This window comes from Chionomys nivalis, chromosome 11, assembly GCF_950005125.1.
Source record: "Chionomys nivalis chromosome 11, mChiNiv1.1, whole genome shotgun sequence".
NCBI classification, from domain to species: Eukaryota; Metazoa; Chordata; class Mammalia; order Rodentia; family Cricetidae; genus Chionomys; species Chionomys nivalis.
The window spans coordinates 28,900,339-28,916,837 of NC_080096.1; the positions used below are offsets into that span (position 1 = coordinate 28,900,339).

Here is a 16,499-nt window from a genome sequence, read left to right on the forward strand (position 1 = left end):
ATATGGGTAAAGACGTCAGAGGGCCCCATGAGAGAAACAAGCTGCCCGTCTCTCTCCACTACTCAGGGACCAGCACGTTCTGAGACTGGGTTGACTATTTGCTGAACTTACTGATATAGGAGTGGCTGTGTTGCCCCCTTCTGGGCAGTCATAGGGATGCTCTGAGACTCGTTGTTTTTTGCTGTTGTTTGTTTGTTTTTAATCCCCTTGGGGTTTGTTGTTTTTGTTTTTTGTTGTTGTTGGTTTTTGTTTGTTTACTTGTTTTTGAGATAGCTTCTGCTTATGTATTCCTGACTGTCCTGGAAGTCCCTATGTACACGAGACTGGCCTCAAACTCACAGACATCCTCCTGCCTCTGCCTTCTAAGTGCTGGGATTAAAGGCGTGCGACACCATGCTGGGTTATCCCTTTGGGGTTTTGACTGGGAATAACTGAGCAGATGAACGGATACAGAGAAGCCAGCCATGATGACCTAGCCATCAACTAGGTCAATGGCGTTGGAGAGAGAAGGAATGGGGGAGGAGTGGTGAGAGAATGAGGCAGTGGGAATGGGTGGAACGTTGAGCTTCCAGATCCGGTGGGGTGAGTCAAGAAGCCCCGTTTGTTTGAGCTTGTTTAGCTTGTATTTTTGCTCATGTTTTGCTTTTGTTGTTTGTTTTTAGATGGAGTCTTACATCATAGCTGAAGCTGTCCTAGAACTCACTTTGTAACCAAAGCTAGCTTCAAACTCAAGACAATCCTCTGCCTCGGTCTCCCGAGGACTGAGACTGTAGGGTACATACTTCTGTCCTGAGCTTGTGTCCACCTGTAAACAGAAGCCCAGCCTAGCCCGTGCCTCCTTACGCTGACAGGACTAGATGTCTGTTCCTTGCCATCAAAGGATGCTGCCATGACGTATGTCAGTCCCTGTCAGAGCTTTGCCTAGAGCCTGTTTGAACGGTTAGCGAATTGACCTTCAACTATTCTTTTGACCCTCTGGTTTCTGGCTGTCCTCCTGGCTTGCATGGTCCTCCCTGAGAGCTGGCTGCTGTAGGGATTCCCTGGCTTTGCCTTCCTGCATTCCTGCTAACAATTTCTCTTGATGCTTAGCACCTCTTCAGATGATAAACCGTGAACAGACCCTCTAGGTACTAGGGCATCCACATACCTGAGCTGCTTCCAAGGGATCCTGCCTCAGAAGGCCTGGTACCAATGGCTGGTATTTAGTGAGGCCCATGGCATATACCACATCTTCACGTAACCATTGCTCCGTTTGGCTCTTTACCTCTTACTATCTCCACCAGGCAAGACACTTGGCTTGCCAGCCCCATTCATAGTCTGGATTGGGTTTACTCCCATAACTGAGAAATCAGTGGCCTCAATGTCAGCATATTTGAGCTCAAGCCCCTGAGGCAGAATAGCAACTCTGTGAGCCTGCAGCTCCATCTTTTGAGGAAAATCATATTTTTTTGAGGCAGATCATATTTGCCACTTTGGTGTGGCTGTGACAAACTACCTGGCGGAAACGAGTTAAAGGACTTAAGAGTTTACTTTGGTTTGTAGTTTTAGAGGGTTCAATCTAGCAAAGTTGGAGCAAGCACCTGTTGCTTCTGGTTCCGCAAAGAGGCAGAGTGTCCTGGCAGTGGGACACTCCTCATGTGGACCAAAGGGGCAGGGAAGGTGACTGGGGGCACTATATACACAAGGATCTACACCTAGTGGCCTATGTTCTCCAACTAGGTTTCTACTTCATATCCAAACCATGAGAGACTTAAATGTGCTCGGCCTGGCTACCTGGGAACCACGCAGGAAGGTCTTCTGACTGCAATGAACCCTATAAACATGAGGGACTCTTATTGGAGGACTGCAAGGCTTTATGAAGATTGGGGGGAAGGCCAGTGGCCCAGAAAGGAGCAATGGCTTATGGGAGTACATAGACCTATGAGGCCCCAGGGAAGAGATCCTGGGTGGCTCCAACACAGGGAGCAGGAGGAAAACGTGACCTCAAGGATTATGAGGTCAGAAGGTGGCAGATCATACAGGGTCTTGAGGAATCTTTAAGGAACAGATCATAATGCAGGGGAGGGGCCCTTGAAATGACGACTTAATAGGAGGTGCGCTTTAAAAATGCCGCCCTGGCTTGGAGGCGAGGTGGAAGGCAGGAAGGAAAGTAGGAGGTAAATCCACCTGCCTGGTGAGAGATTGAGGGATTTGTCAAGAAGGCAACCAGGGACCTGTGCATCTCCAGGGAGGCGGGACTGGACTTCCCATCCTGCGTCAACTCTAGGTTTTCCAGCTTCTGAGTCAGGCTCCGGATCTGGCTCATGGTTACCCTGAGGCAGGTCAGCCGCCTTCCTCTGTCCTAATTGCTTCCTGCCAAGAAAGCTGCCTTCTCCAGGTGTCCTTGAGGCAACCCTTGTAAAAGCAATGGAGCGGCTCAGAAAGAAGCTGGTCCCTCCACCTGCCACTGCCCCTGAACCCCTCTGGTTGACGAGAGGGTATTCTGAAAAGAGCTTTCCACCGCTTCCTCCCACGCTGGGTCAGTGTAGGAACTCTCCAGGGTTAGACTGAGTTCCTGAGGATGGTGGGGCAGGTTTATACTACAGTGATTCTGCAAGCAGGGCAGGTGGGGGCTGAAATCCGTCACACATTCTGCTTGTTAAACTGAGAATATTGGGACATTTGTGCAAAAGGGGAATTAGTCTTTCTCTCTCTCGGGTCTCACTGTGTGAGCTCACTATGTAAACTAGGCTGGCTTTTGCTTCTCTCTGTCTCTGTCTTTTCCTTCCTTCCTTCCTTCCTTCCTTCCTTCCTTCCTTCCTTCCTTCCTTCCTTCCTTCCTTCCCTCCGTCCCTCCCTCCCTCCCTCCCTCCCTCCCTCCCTCCCTCCCTCCCTCCCTCCCTCCCTCCCTCCTTCCTTCCTTCCTTCCTTCCTTCAAGACTGGGTTCGCCTGTGTAGCCTTGACTGTCCAGGAACTCACAGAGATTCACCTGCCACTGCGTCCCAAGTACTGGGATTAAAGGCGTGCATCCCCGTGCCTGGCCATATGTTTCTAAGGAATCCAAAGGTGCTGTTCGCTGCTCAGTTACACACTTCCTTCCACTCAGAAGAGTGTCTCTTCTCCATTTACACAAAGTCAGCATACAGCCATCGTCTGGCTCTTAGCCACCAGTTACTATCCACTCATTTGGATTCTTGGGATGCCTTCTACCAACGTCTCCTGCCATTAACATCCTCCCAGGAATGATGGAACAGTCCTACAATCCCAGGGCTCAGAAGGCTAAAGGAGGATTAGGAGCATAAGGCCAGGTTGAGCTACTAAGTAGTAGACCCTGTTTTAAACAAACAAAATACAAAGTAACCATTACCCAGAGACTCAAAGCCCGTGATCCCAGGGTTGGAAAGGGAGAGGCCCAGTTGCCACATTTGCCAGTTCTAGTTTGGAGGCCAAACAGTTTTTTATGTATTTTATGTGTATGAGTGATCTTTTGCATGTATGTTTGCATGACAGAAGAGGACATCAGACAGAAGAGGGCACCAGATACCACACTATAGATGGTGGTGAGCCACCATGTGGTTGCTGGGAATTAAACTCAGGACCTCTGGAAGAGCAGTCAGTGCTCAATCACTTAGTCATCTCTCCAGTTCTAAGCCCAGATCTTTTCATTTTTGCTTCTTAGACAAGAACTCATGTATCCCAGGCTAGGCTTGAACTCAGTAAAATAGCCTAGGATGACATTAAGCTCTGAATCCTCTTGTTTCCACCTCCCAAATGCGGAGATTACAGACATGTACCACTATATCCATTTTTTTTTGTTTTGTTTTGTTTTTGTTTTCTGAGACAGGGTTTCTCTGTGGTTTTGGAGCCTGTCCTGGAACTAGCTCTTGTAGATCAGACTGGTCTCGAACTCACAGAGATCCGCCTGCCTCTGCCTCCCGAGTGCTGGGATTAAAGGCGTGCACCACCACTGCCCGGCTCCACCATATCCATTTTAAGCAGTGCAGAGGATTGAACCCGTGGCTTTGCGCATGCTGAGTCTACTAACTGAGCTACATCCCCAGCCTGGTCCCCATGTCTTGAATTGCCTGCCATTGGGACCCTTTGTGATCTGTGTCCCTTTTCCTTGGAAGTAGCTGAAGTGGATCGCCGTGCTATATGACTAGATTCCCCGCCAGACCAAAGATCGAGCTTGACCTTAAGGAGGCTCCAAGGTGCTCTGTGAACTCCGTGGGCCTCTTTCCCGTGGCCCCACCCTAGCCCTGCCCAGCCAGCTTAGGAAAGAAGAGGAGACATTACACAGTCACGCCTTTTATTCATTGTCAGTGGGGAAAACACACACCACACGCACAGGATTAGTCAGTGAAGATGGTTGCTGTGGGCGCAGCTAGAAGCGGCACATCTGGAGGTTAGCGGGGGTCTGCTTCCTCCCTGCTGTTACTGGAAGGCCCTGGACCTGGTCAGCCTCCACTAAGCAGGGAGACTCACGCATCCTGGGAGGCCTTGCCCTGACCCCACACTCTGACAAAGCTAAGAAGAGAAAACCATGGAAAGTCTAGAAAAAAAAGCCCATGTCTCTCTAAGACTTTCAAATTGAGCACATGAATTATTTCTTTCTCTAAGAACAATGAAGGAGCTATGTAAGAAATGTATTTGTAACCCTACGGTGATTTCCAAAGTCAACACAAAGCCTCACTGATCTTTCCTCAAAGATCCTGGGTGGATCCTCAGGAAATGACTTTTGCTTTCCTAAGTTTTTGTGTAAAAATATCAACAGTGTTAGCTTACTCCTGCCCTGCCTGGGAGGACCGGCTCTCTTTCCTCTCTTTCCTTGCTCCCACGACCTCCCATGTGAAATGAATTTCTGCTGCTGAGCTTCCACCATTGCCAGGGCAGAGAAGAATTAGTGCCTTTGCTAACAGGCTTGTTTTTGTTTTCATCTTCTTAAACGGAAGTCAGGAATTATGCAGCTGCCCGGGTTGGAGTGGCACCTGAGCTAAGCAGCCTACGCGGATGAGTCTTAGAGATGAGAAATAAGGGACTCATCGCTTAGCCAGAGAGGATGAATGAGGATAGCAGGTATGAGGAGGCTGAATCTGGAACCAACGCGATTCACAGAATCCCCGGAAGAGGATACAGAACCTCAAAGGAGAACTTGGGTCTATCAATGCTTTGACTGCCTGTGTGTTTTCATGTCTGTGCAAGTCATGCATAGATCTCTGCTAACCTTGTGCTTCGTGCTAAGTGCTTCTTCTTAAGCTGGAGCAGAGACGGGGGACCTATCGCTCTTCTCAAGACAGGGACGGGTGCTCTACCATATGGTCTCCTGGGCACGCAGTGCTGTAGACACCCAAGAGAGTGTGGGAGCAAGGTCTAACCTGCCTGTGGCTCCTCCCATCAGCAGGAAGGCAGAGACCCTTGGCAGTAACAAGTACTGCCCATGAATAGGCAGCCTGAAGCCTGGAGTGATCAGTCACATGGGAAGAACTTGCCTACTAGCTTGGAAAAACAAAAGCGATTCTCTCAGGGAGGAAGAGAGTGGGGAAGACAATGTAAGATGCTTCTGGAATTTGGTTAGCAGCCTCCAAGAATGGCATTGGTCTATGCAAAGCCACCCGGAAGCAGAAAAGAAGATGCTTGAAAATGGAGAGACTTCAAGTTCCTCGTCTTTTTTTGGAAGACTATAGCCTCAGAAACTTCTTGGCAGGAAGCTTCGGAAAGACAAAAGTCAATTTGTCCTGCAGTGAACATCTGAACAAACAGATGCAAAAATGAACAGGGCAGAGAAAAGTCTCTTAGAGAACCTAGTGTTCGAGTCTCGGCATTGTGTCATCTCCTGACTACTTGCTCTCACACAAGAGGCCTCCCCACCTTCAACCCTTAGTCTTAGCTTCCAAGCCATCTCTCTGGACAAAATGAGAAGCAAATAGATACGAGCCTCTGAAAGCCGAGGAATTCTGGTTGCCGTGAGACATTTGGGGGGAAGGAAAAGCTTGTCACTAGGAAATTCAGGTCCCAGCTGAGCCAGGCTGTTGAGCGGTGCTGACGACAGCACAAGACGTACTTAACAGGCAGCTCATGAGCGCTATAGAACAGCCCCAAGAAGCGTCACCAGATAAACACCTGCTAGCATCATTTGAGGCTATGAATTCCTCAGCCTCACCACGTGGCCTGGATAGGTAGGACAGGAAGAAGGTGGCTTGCTACCTCCAAATACCATAAGGAAGGAAGGTCTGACAGAGTTTTGGACCACGGGTCAGCATCTCCAAAAGTTTCTAGCAGCAGGGAGGTGAGCACTCAGGAGAGAGAGAGAGAGAGAGAGAGAGAGAGAGAGAGAGAGAGAGAGAGAGAGAGAGAGAGAGAGGCAAACAGCATCCTTCCTGCAGGGCAATCTCCACCACAGCACGCCCCGGCTTCACAGGCTTTCTCTACTCCCACCCTGACTGAGAACATGAGGCAGTTTTCCTAGCAGTTCAGGAGGAAGTCAACTGTCACTGCACGTCAAAGCTAACTCCTGCCTGATCACAAGCACAGGCGAGATGAACGTGAAGGACTGGAAGAAGCACGATAGGTTTCTCTGGAAAGCATGCAACACAATAGTTAGCTCCTAGACCCCAAAGTTCAGAAAGCCTAGCTGTTGAGCCTGGAAGGTGACAGATTTGTTCTCCTGGCAGATCTAGGGTGGAGGAGTCAGAAAAAGCCTTTCTCATGGAGTACGCCCAGCATATTTTTTAGGCATTTGGTCCATACATGCCACCCAGAAGGCCGAACAGTGGCCGGATGATCCTTTTCCTCCAGCTCCTTCTAGCTGAGGCTGTGAAGGAACAAGCCAGTCCCTGAAACCAGCCAAACTCAGAAACAAGCCGCTGAGATGTGGGACATGAACTGCTCGGGCTCAAGGCAAACCTTTTCTCCACCTCTGACGCCAGCACCCAAACCGTGCGACAGAAAGTCACTTGTGGGATTGAAAAGGGGCGAGAAAAGGAAGTAGCAGAAGCAGCAGGGACTGCTGATGGGTGAGCGCAGGTTCTCAAAGTCTGCTGGTGCCTCCACCCCTTTTGCCTAAACACTTCCCCCCTTGAAAATTAGCATTTTTATATCCATTTAAGTCATTTTTTATAAGAAACCAAGTAATATAGAGTATATCTTAATAGTCTAGTAAAATGATTTTAGCTCTTTGAAAGGGCCCTAAAAAAATAAATATTACATAAATTTTCATTTTTCTTAAAATTTCTACCCATGTGGCACCTAAACTCCCATAGGCTTTTCATCTGGTCTTTCTGCAGCCCTGGGTGGCGCAGCTGGAGGGCACGCTTGTTCCAACAACTTGCCAGCTGCCTTACACCCTCATCTCCGCTGTGTCCCACTAAGACCTCAGCCCTTGGAAGTTGTCTCACTACCCTGTGAGCTTTCAGAGGGCATGGGATGTGTTTTTGTAAACAACCGTATTCCTAGCACCTTCAGGTGCCTGGCATTGAACAAGGACTCAACAAGCATTAGCTGAAGAAAAGGACTCAATGAACGTTCCCAAGGGTGGGGCCAGAGGAGCCAGGTGGAGTCAAGGGGGGCAGGGCAGAGACCACCTCTCAAGGAATCTGCAAAGGATAGAGCTAGTTTGGTCCCTTGACTGGGGGCCTGTGGGACCACACTGCTTATTTAGAGCAGAATCCTGGGAACAACAGGATTGCCCTCAGCCCCCTCCTTAACCTCGCCTCTTGGGTCAAAAGCCAACTCCCCTAAGCCCAAAGGATGTTGGTCCTAGGCCAAGGCTAGAGGTGGAGCTAGTGACAGACTATCTGAGGACAGGCTACTTGAGAGGACCCGTCTCTTTTGCAGGATGAGGTGGTCCCTCATGGAACTTGACTGAGGAGAGAAAGGCTTGGGCAGAGGAGTGGGTGACCTAGAGAGTGAGGCTGGAAGGCCCCTCCCCCTGGGAATGGGCCAGCAGAGAGGACATCAGGTTGGGTGGTGCCATGCCTGTCCTGGCCAGGGACCCCGCCCCTCACCAGTCTACTTCTGCATGTCACACTGCAACAGCAACACAATGGATGGGTCGCTCTTGGCTGCCTCCTTGAACTCCTCCAGAGTAATCTGGTCATCCTTATCCTGGTCCATCTTCTTGAAGATCTTGTCCACGCGCTGCTGGGGTGTGAGCCCATCCTGGTTCATGCGCATCATGATCACGGTGCCGACCATCTTATAGATAGCCTGATGGAGCAGAGACGGAGGTGTGAACACCCGACCGGCAGGGAGGACTGAGGATGAAGAAAAGGGATCTGGGGGTGGACTGAGGAGACACTGGGGGAGGAGAAGGCACTAGAAAGAGACACATGCTTGTTAAGACTGGCTCTTTAGGGCTGGCTAGGTGGCTCAGCAGGTAAGGAGCTGGCTGCACAAGCTTGATGACCTGAGTTGGGTCTCCAGAACCCACATAAATGTGGAAGGAAAGAACTAACCCCACAAAGTTGTTCTCTGACCTCACACAGACACTGTGGTAATGCACCCCTCTCCATCGTGTACACACACACACACACACACACACACACACACACACACACACACGTTTCTTTACTCATGGAATTCTGAATGACCCGGAGCTTGCTATGTAGACAAGGCTGGCTTTGAATTCACTATGTAGACTATGCTGGCACAGAGACTCATCTCCCTCTGCCTACTGAGTCCTGGGATTAAAGGCGTGCTCCAACATACCCAATCAATTAAAAAGACAAAAAGACTGTCTCCCTGATGAGTACCTTAAACGAATCATTGTCTTAACAACTCTTTAACCCACTTCTCACCTGTTGGGCCTCTAGAATTCTGTCTCAACAAGTATCGACTTCATTCTGCCAGATTTAAAACAAAAACAAAAACAAAAAAAACCTCAAGTTGAGACAATGCTTCACCTGTAGCCCATGTTGGTTTCGAACTCATTATGTGCTCAGTCTAGTCTTGAACTCACCATCCTTCTGCCTCAGCTTCCTGAGTGCTGGGATGACAGAGGTGGGACACCATGCTTAGTTCTCCTGCCTCCCTGTGGGACGTCTTCCTGTCATTCTCTGCGCCCCCTCCCCCAACTCACACCTCCACTACCGTGGAAACACAGCTTCACAGACACGGGTGGTTCACTCTGCAGACTTCAGCAGCAGCACCCTCTCATCTTCCTCCATCACTCTCCCTTCCTTTGCTTATTTTTTCATACCATTTTTGCCTGGCAAGACCCAAATTTACTTACTGATTTACTAGAAGAAGTCTCCTATGAAAACACATGACAGACACAATATTTAAAAAAAAAAAAAAGACGAAACTTAAAAAAAGAGAGAGAGGGGTGGGGAGAGAGGAAGGGAGATAGAGAGTCAGCAAGGGCGCAGCCTGTCTCAGATCAGAAGCCAAATGTGTGGGAATTGGTTCTCTCCTACCACGTGGGGTCCCAGGCTCAAACTTAGGTAGTTAGACCTGGTAGCAAGCACCTTTACATGCTGAGCCGTCTCTTCAGACCTCAATACTTACTTCTTGAAAAACCAAATGGCTGCCACATGCTGCCTTTTGTTCATCTGGAAATATACGGGGTACCTGACACCATCTACCCCACGGGTTAAGCACTGAACAACGGGCCTGCAGAACTGTGGTGGGAGAACGCTGGGGAGCAGCTAGGAGACTCCTGAGGATCAAGAACACTAGACGCCCACCCTGGCCCCGCACCTCGATGATCTCCAGCATCTCCAAGCGCGTGATGCGCCCGTCGCCATCCAGATCGTACATCTCAAAGGCCCAGTTGAGTTTCTGCTCGAAGCTGCCACGGGAGGTGACAGAAAGGGCGCAGATGAACTCCCGGAAGTCGATGGTGCCGTCGCCGTTCTTGTCGAATGTGCGGAAAGCATGCTGTGCAAACTTGGAGGCGTCTCCGTAAGGGAAGAACTGAGGGAGGGGTACGTGTTATTGGGGTGCAGCGACAGTCCCACCCTCCCCGTCTACCCCATCCTTCTGAGTTCCGCCAGCTTTCAGGTCCCCAGTACTCGCCCACCCCGCCATGCCACGCCCCACCCTGCACCTTGATGTAGAGTTGCTGAAACTCCTCCAGGTTGAGGATGCCGCTGGGACAGTCCTTCAGAAACCCCTTATACCACTGCTTTAGCTCCTGCTCGCTGAACTCTGTGTTCTGCACCAGGTCTTCCAGCACCTCGGGGGCCAGCTTGCTGTTGTTCTTCCCCATGGTGGGCCTGCAGGACAGAGAGCTCCCTCAACACAGCCCAGGCTAGAACCTCACCTCTGCAAAGTGATTCTTCACCCGTCCACAAGGGGGCCCTCTTCCTAAAGTCAATATTCCTCTTTCCACAACAGCCCCCACCCCTTTCCCTGGCCACCCACTTCAGGAAGCCCCACCTTCCTCAACATACTCAGTCTTCACTCACCCCCTTCTCATAGGAAGCCTATTTTCACTGGGTCTCCCTCTCCCCAGAGCAGGACCCCCCTCTCCCCTCACAAAACACTGCACCCCAGAGCAGACCCCTCCTGGAAGGACATTTCCAGCCTTTCCTGAGGACAACTGACCCCCTCAGTGACTTGTGGTACAATCTTCATCCCCACCTCTCCCATCACCCATCCTTCCGTAGGTCCCTAGCATAAAGCCTCCACTAATTTCCTGCTAGCAAGGGCTGTCTGCACTCTGCACCCTCTCTCTCGGGTAGACTTCTCCTCTCCCAGTGTCCCTCAGGAACCATTTCCCAAGTTCTTCCTCCAGGCCTTCCTGGGGACCCCACACAGGAAGCATTTCTTCTTCCTTCCTGTGTATAAGGAAAAATCCTCGCCTGGAGCAGGGATGGCCCTGATTACAGTTTGCTTTTCATTAACCCATTCATTCCCTGAGCATTTGTTGGAGGCTTGGACTCAGTATGAAGACAAAACTAAGATGAGCCAGCCTTCAGCAGCTCATACAAGGTTTTCAGAGATAGATGACAAAGAGCCTTCAATTCATGCCAACCTGGACTTTTTTTTTTTTTTCAGATTTATTTATTTATTATAAAGACAGTATTCTGTCTGTCTGTACGCTCGCTGGCCAGAAGAGGGCACCAGATCTCATTACAGATGGCTGTGAGCCACCATGTGGTTGCTGGGAATTGAACTCAGGACTTCTGGAAGAGCAGTCAGTGCTCTTAACCTCTGAGCCATCTCTCCAGCTTCTAACCTGGATGTTTTAAAGCAAGAATTTAGAAGTCAACATTCATCCCATAGAATAGGATGCTCACAATATGCCAGGTCCTGATCTATGTCCTGGAAATCCAGGCATTTGGGGGGGAATTTCTTTCTTTCTTTCTTTCTTTTTTTTTTTTTTTTTTTGGTTTTTCGAGACAGGGTTTCTCTGTGGCTTTGGAGCCTGTCCTGGAACTAGCTCTTGTAGACCAGGCTGATCTCGAACTCACAGAGATCCGCCTGCCTCTGCCTCCCGAGTGCTGGGATTAAAGGCGTGCGCCACCGCCCGGCTGGGGGGAATTTCTTTTGGCTGCAATGGGCAAGATGATTTGAGGGTAGAGCTGAAAAGATGCCTTAGTGGCTAAGGGCACTTGCTGCTCTTCCAGATGATCCAAGTTTGGTTCCAGCACCCAGGGTATGTCAAGCGGCTCACAACCAGCTGTAATACCAGCTCCAGGGCATCTGCCACCTCTGGTTCCTGAGGGCACCTGCACTCATGTGCACATACCCACAAACGCATGCCTATACATCATTGAAAATAATAAAAACAGATCTCGAGTTCAAGATGGCTTGAGGTGGAGAGCCGTGTGCGGAACAAGGAAGGGCTTGGCATACAGTTCAAATAGAGAGATGTGGACGGACTGAAAGGTGCTGAAAGGGGGCATTGGTAGCCCTTGCTGACTCGATTGAGGAGTGAGATGAACATAGAAAACAAGGCAAATGATTCCCAAGCTCCTTACAGTATATCTCCAGATCTCAGGATCCTCCTCTGGGTCATGAGATCAAGGAGCAGATCCTTCCCTAGCTACTAGCCTACCACCTCCAGAAGATGAAGAATTCCACAGGAGAAGCCAAGGAGGGGGACTCATGCTATCTTCGGGAGCTTAAAACTGCCCCACGGCCGGAGTCAAGGGTGCCTCTAGACCTCCCGTAGGCAGAAGTGAGGGACCATCTCAGCTGCATCCTCCCCCAACAATTGTGTAAGCTCAAGGCGTAAGGAAATTGGAAACCCCGGAAGCAAAGGTGTCTGGTGGAGGAGGCAGAACCTCTCCCAGGGCTCTTGTAGGATGTGCCTGAGTGTCTGCACGAGGGGCTGGGTCTATGTGTAGGAGGGTGTCAACGCATGAGGCTGCAAATCTGTCAGAGTGCGCACGTCTCTATGCGTCATGGTGTCTGTGTGGTCCTCACCTTCTGCTCCCTTTCTTCTCTCTCCTGTGCTACCTTTCCACCCTCCCATCTTCGGGGTCCTTACCTGTGTCCTGCCCCTCCTTGGCCCTAGACCCAGTGAGGACCAGAAAGCACCCCCTCATCTCTTTTAGATTGTCAGAAAGCTAAAGTAGGCAGCACCTTTTGATATCATCCCCTTGTTTTAGTGAAAGACAAAATTGAGAGAGAGCAGTGGCTTAGACAGGAGTGGCTGTCAGTGCAGGAGTTCGCTGAGCATCCAGGCTGAGTCCCTACCACCTGCCTGATTGTCCTCTCTACATCATGACTATTCTTTCTCAGCACAAACCTTCTCTACCCCTACCTGCCTTCTTGGAAAAATAGCTCTAATCTGTGGTCTGCGAGAGACCATTTTGCCTGAGCTGCAGCCCACAGTCTCTGATAGGAGAAACTATCTGTCCATCCTAGTGGGTGCCCACAAGGAACCTTGAGCCAACACAGCCGCAGCCAGGTTCAGCCTCAACTCGAACTTCTTCCCTGCCCCCACCTCCTTCTCTCTTTTTCATTCTCTCTTTCCCTCTCTCCCTCCCTTCTCTCTCTGCCACCTCTGGCAGAACCTATGGACTTTTCAGATTTTCCCCTTTCTCCAGGTCCTGCTTGCCATCGGGTCTAGTGTTTTATCCTTTTGAAATGTTCCTGGAACTTTTGCTATGTCCATGAGCTCACAGTGCTGAAGACCAGCAAAGCTCTTTGCCAAGTCAAGCCCATGGTCAACAGGGCTTACCTGCCCCACAGAAGGGCCTTCCTTCTGGCACCTCTGTTTCAAGACATGATCTCTCCTAGTTACAGTATGGGGTATAGTGACACCCTGAAGTGCCAGGATCTTCTAGAATCTCATCTTAAGGTTAGGGTAGGCACACACACACACCACCACCACCACCACACCCTCTGAAACTCTAGAATCATCTAGAATCTTGTCTCAAACTGCTCACCTGTTGATCTTGACCCTCCACTGCTCTTTCCATAACCACACACTCTCTCTGACTCAGGTATCTTGAAGCCAGAACCCACCTTATCTATGTGCTTAAATAGTATCTCTCACTTAACCCTTTCTTCTCTGGGCAGACATAAGCTGCAAGCTGCCTTCACTTCTTCACTGCCGCCTTCTCCTTTGCAATCAACCCTTTCCAAGCTGGGCAGTGGTCAGGCAACAGCGTAGGCTCAGCCCTCTGGGCACAGGCAGACCCTGTGAAGCTATGGGGTGGGATTCTCACACATATACCACCTCCTGACCTATCTAATAATCCAGGATTCTAACGGAAGCCTTTGCATTGCCTGAAACAAGGGAAGTCCCCAGGTCCTTCTGCCCAACAATAAGTTTTTTCCCCTTCCAACAGAACTTTGACTCTTTCTGAGCATCTTGGGTAGGGGGAAAGGTGCCTTTTTTTTCCTATTGTTCCTGTCTGTCTGGTTCCTGCTTTCCCTCTGTGCCTGCACGAGAGCACCCTGCAGAAGCTTGAAAGCAAAGCCTAGGATGCAGTCATGTCCAGTGAATGGCACGTAGATTATGAGAGCAGAGCAACATGTCCTCCCTTCCTTGGTACTATGTCACATTGTTTATCTGGGATTTCCTATCGTCAGAGACAATGGAACCCAGAGTCAGGGAAAGGAAAGGTTCACCCAAGGTCAACTAACTGGAGCCCATCAGCTGCAAAACAAAGACCAGAGCCTAGTTGGGGGTATGTTCTGTGCTGGCTTCTGGAGGACTGTCCTCCAGTTAAGGAGGCACCTCTCGCTCTAAACCTGACCCTCTGTGCTCAGAGATTCCTTCTAGAGGGCTCAGGGTTAGCAGGTTCAAGTGGAGTGGTGGCGGTGAAGGTAGGGAGGGACTGAAGGAGGCAATAATCCCACATCCTTGCCTAGCTTCAGAGGAGTTGGTGCTGAGGCAGTTGCCATGGTGACAACAGCTCCCTGGTCAGGAGATTTTCTCTTTCCCTCTCCTCCCTTTGCTCTTCTCCAAGCAGCAGCAACAGCAGTAACAGCCAGGTCATGTTCTTCCCCTTCATAAGAGGCAAAAGTGATACCTGCAAGATGAGCGGGGTTGACCACCTCCAATTTGGAGTTTTCATGCCAGGGTGGTCTGGAAAAGACCCCTAAGAGAATGACCCTGCAGGATGTATAGAAGGCCTGAGGAAAAAGGATGTCTGTACAGGGAGGACTGGGGCCTCTCGGGTCTCCTCTGAGCAATATCCTAATGGTTTACGCGTTGTTTTCCTCTAATCAGCTGTGGAACCAGAGTTTGTCAGAGTTGGAAGGCTGTTCAAGACCACCTCATCTAATCGTCCTCTGTCCCGCTCTTTCCCCCATCGCATGAAGTCTGAGAGGGAAAAGACTTGGCTGAAGTCAAGCAGCAGCAAAGCAAAGGGGAGGGTTACAGCAGACTGCACTGCTTCCACAATCAGGTTCAAAGGAGAAAGCAGGGAGGAAGCAGAGCTCCATCTCCACAAACAACAGGAAGTGGAAAGCGAGCAACTAGGCGCAAAGAAGGGCAGAGAAGAATGGATTACAAAGAGAGGAGAGAGGTGCAAGGTGTGCAGACTGGAGCTATGGGGGGTCTCCTGGAAGGAGCACCCCTGCTTCATGCTCCATACAGGACAAAAGAGGCAGAGATCTCTGTCTAGCCTGGGGGCGACTAGTGGGGAGCTGCTGAGTGTGCCTGGGGTAGGACACTGGGGTGGGGGATCTTCATCCTTCCCTTGGGTACCCTGTGAGCTGTCAGCATCAGGGGCAGAGGCAATGTGCTCAGAGAATGAGTTTGCTATGGAGGTATCTTTGGGAACAGGACCCCGAGGTGCAAACGACAGTGAACTGTTGGTGTGGGTGTGGGCTACCTCCAGGTAGAGGTTTCCATGGGGCTGGCAAACCACCATCTCTAGAGGCAACAGGAGATAGAGTGACTGAAGCCTCCTCCAGCACCAGCGACACCACACCCCCGTGTGTGTGTGTGTGTGTGTGTGTGTTTGCACTGGGGCCTGAGGAATGGTTGTTCTTACCTGAGCTAGGGGTAAGAAGGCAGCTGTACCGCCTTCCTTGAACTGGGGACCCGGCTTGAAGTGGAGGTCCCTTGCCCAAGGCGGGCCCTCCAGATAGCTGTCCACCTATGGATAGACCCAGGGTCAGGAAGATGGATCTGAGCAGCTGAGGATGGGAGGGGAACGCGGAGGAGGAGGGGCTCAGGGCCTCCGCCCCGTGGGGTTACTCCGAGGTCCCGGCCCCACCCGCATTACCTGAGGCCGCTCGCTGACTCGTTGGATGGCTCCGAGCCTGGGCGGCCGCTGGGACAAGGCTGGCTAGCAGGTGGACGCCGTGCTCTGTAAGGTTCGCGTCGGAGCCGCCTCCCCAGCTCTTGTATCACTATGTGCTTCTCGAAGACGACACGATTTGCATAAGGCCCGCCCCCTCTCAAGAACCTTGGACATCGATAGGCTCAGCTGGCACCGAGTGACAGCCGGAGTTTCAGGTGGGGATGGGGTGGCCTGTGAGTCTGGGCCATTGGAGCGCGCCCCGCCCTCCCGCCCGCGCTGACCTTCCCCGAGTCGCCAGGATTGTAGAGGACTGTACCCCCATCTGTCCCTCAATCCTGAGGCTCAGAGCCTGGGTCACAGTTTGGAGCGAAAAGTACAGATGATTAAAGTGGATTCGCAAAAACAACCGCACCGTTGCTATGGGAACAGAAGAACCACAGTTGAATCTCTAAGCCTTCTCTTCCTGGGCCCCAGCGGGGGTGGGGATAGGAGAGGGGGTGATTCACAAGGTGCGACCCCATCCCGTGTCCTGCCCGAACCTGGAGGGAATCAATGAGGAGCTGCAGAGTGGCAGGGTGGAGGGGAGAGGAGATAGGGTGGTCAGGACCTCGGGTCTTTGCACCAGTGTCCTCCCTCCCACCATGAAGCAGAGGGGAGGGTGGGTACAGCAAGAGCTGGGTGGATGAGGTAGTACCCTCTACCTAGACACATGAGGGCGTGGGCTTCCGCCAGTCACCCCTACAACCTTAATTCAGATCCATTCTCAAGCTCTATCCATACTTCTGGAGAACCCCCAAACGGACTCTTTAGTTCTTCTGCAGAAGGACCCTTCTACGTACCCCAAGGACTGCTCCATTCCCCACCCT

General features: G+C 51.0%; 1 protein-coding gene across 2 annotated transcripts; it reads right to left on the reverse strand.

The window, feature by feature from the left end:
- Nucleotides 1–4,278: 4,278 nt before the first annotated feature.
- On the reverse strand, nucleotides 4,279–15,774 carry Hpcal4 (hippocalcin like 4). Of its 2 annotated transcripts, XM_057785124.1 has the most exons (5): nucleotides 15,616–15,766; nucleotides 15,382–15,486; nucleotides 10,026–10,194; nucleotides 9,677–9,892; nucleotides 4,279–8,185 (listed from the first exon to the last, which is right to left on the reverse strand). In XM_057785124.1, the coding sequence occupies exons 3-5, from the start codon at nucleotides 10,185–10,187 to the stop codon at nucleotides 7,988–7,990; spliced, it is 576 nt and encodes a 191-aa protein (XP_057641107.1). In that variant the 5' UTR covers nucleotides 10,188–10,194; nucleotides 15,382–15,486; nucleotides 15,616–15,766; the 3' UTR covers nucleotides 4,279–7,987. The 2 variants fall into 2 exon arrangements, with proteins under 2 accessions (XP_057641107.1, XP_057641106.1); XM_057785123.1 differs by lacking the exon at nucleotides 15,382–15,486 and having other exon boundaries at nucleotides 15,616–15,774.
- Nucleotides 15,775–16,499: the final 725 nt, after the last annotated feature.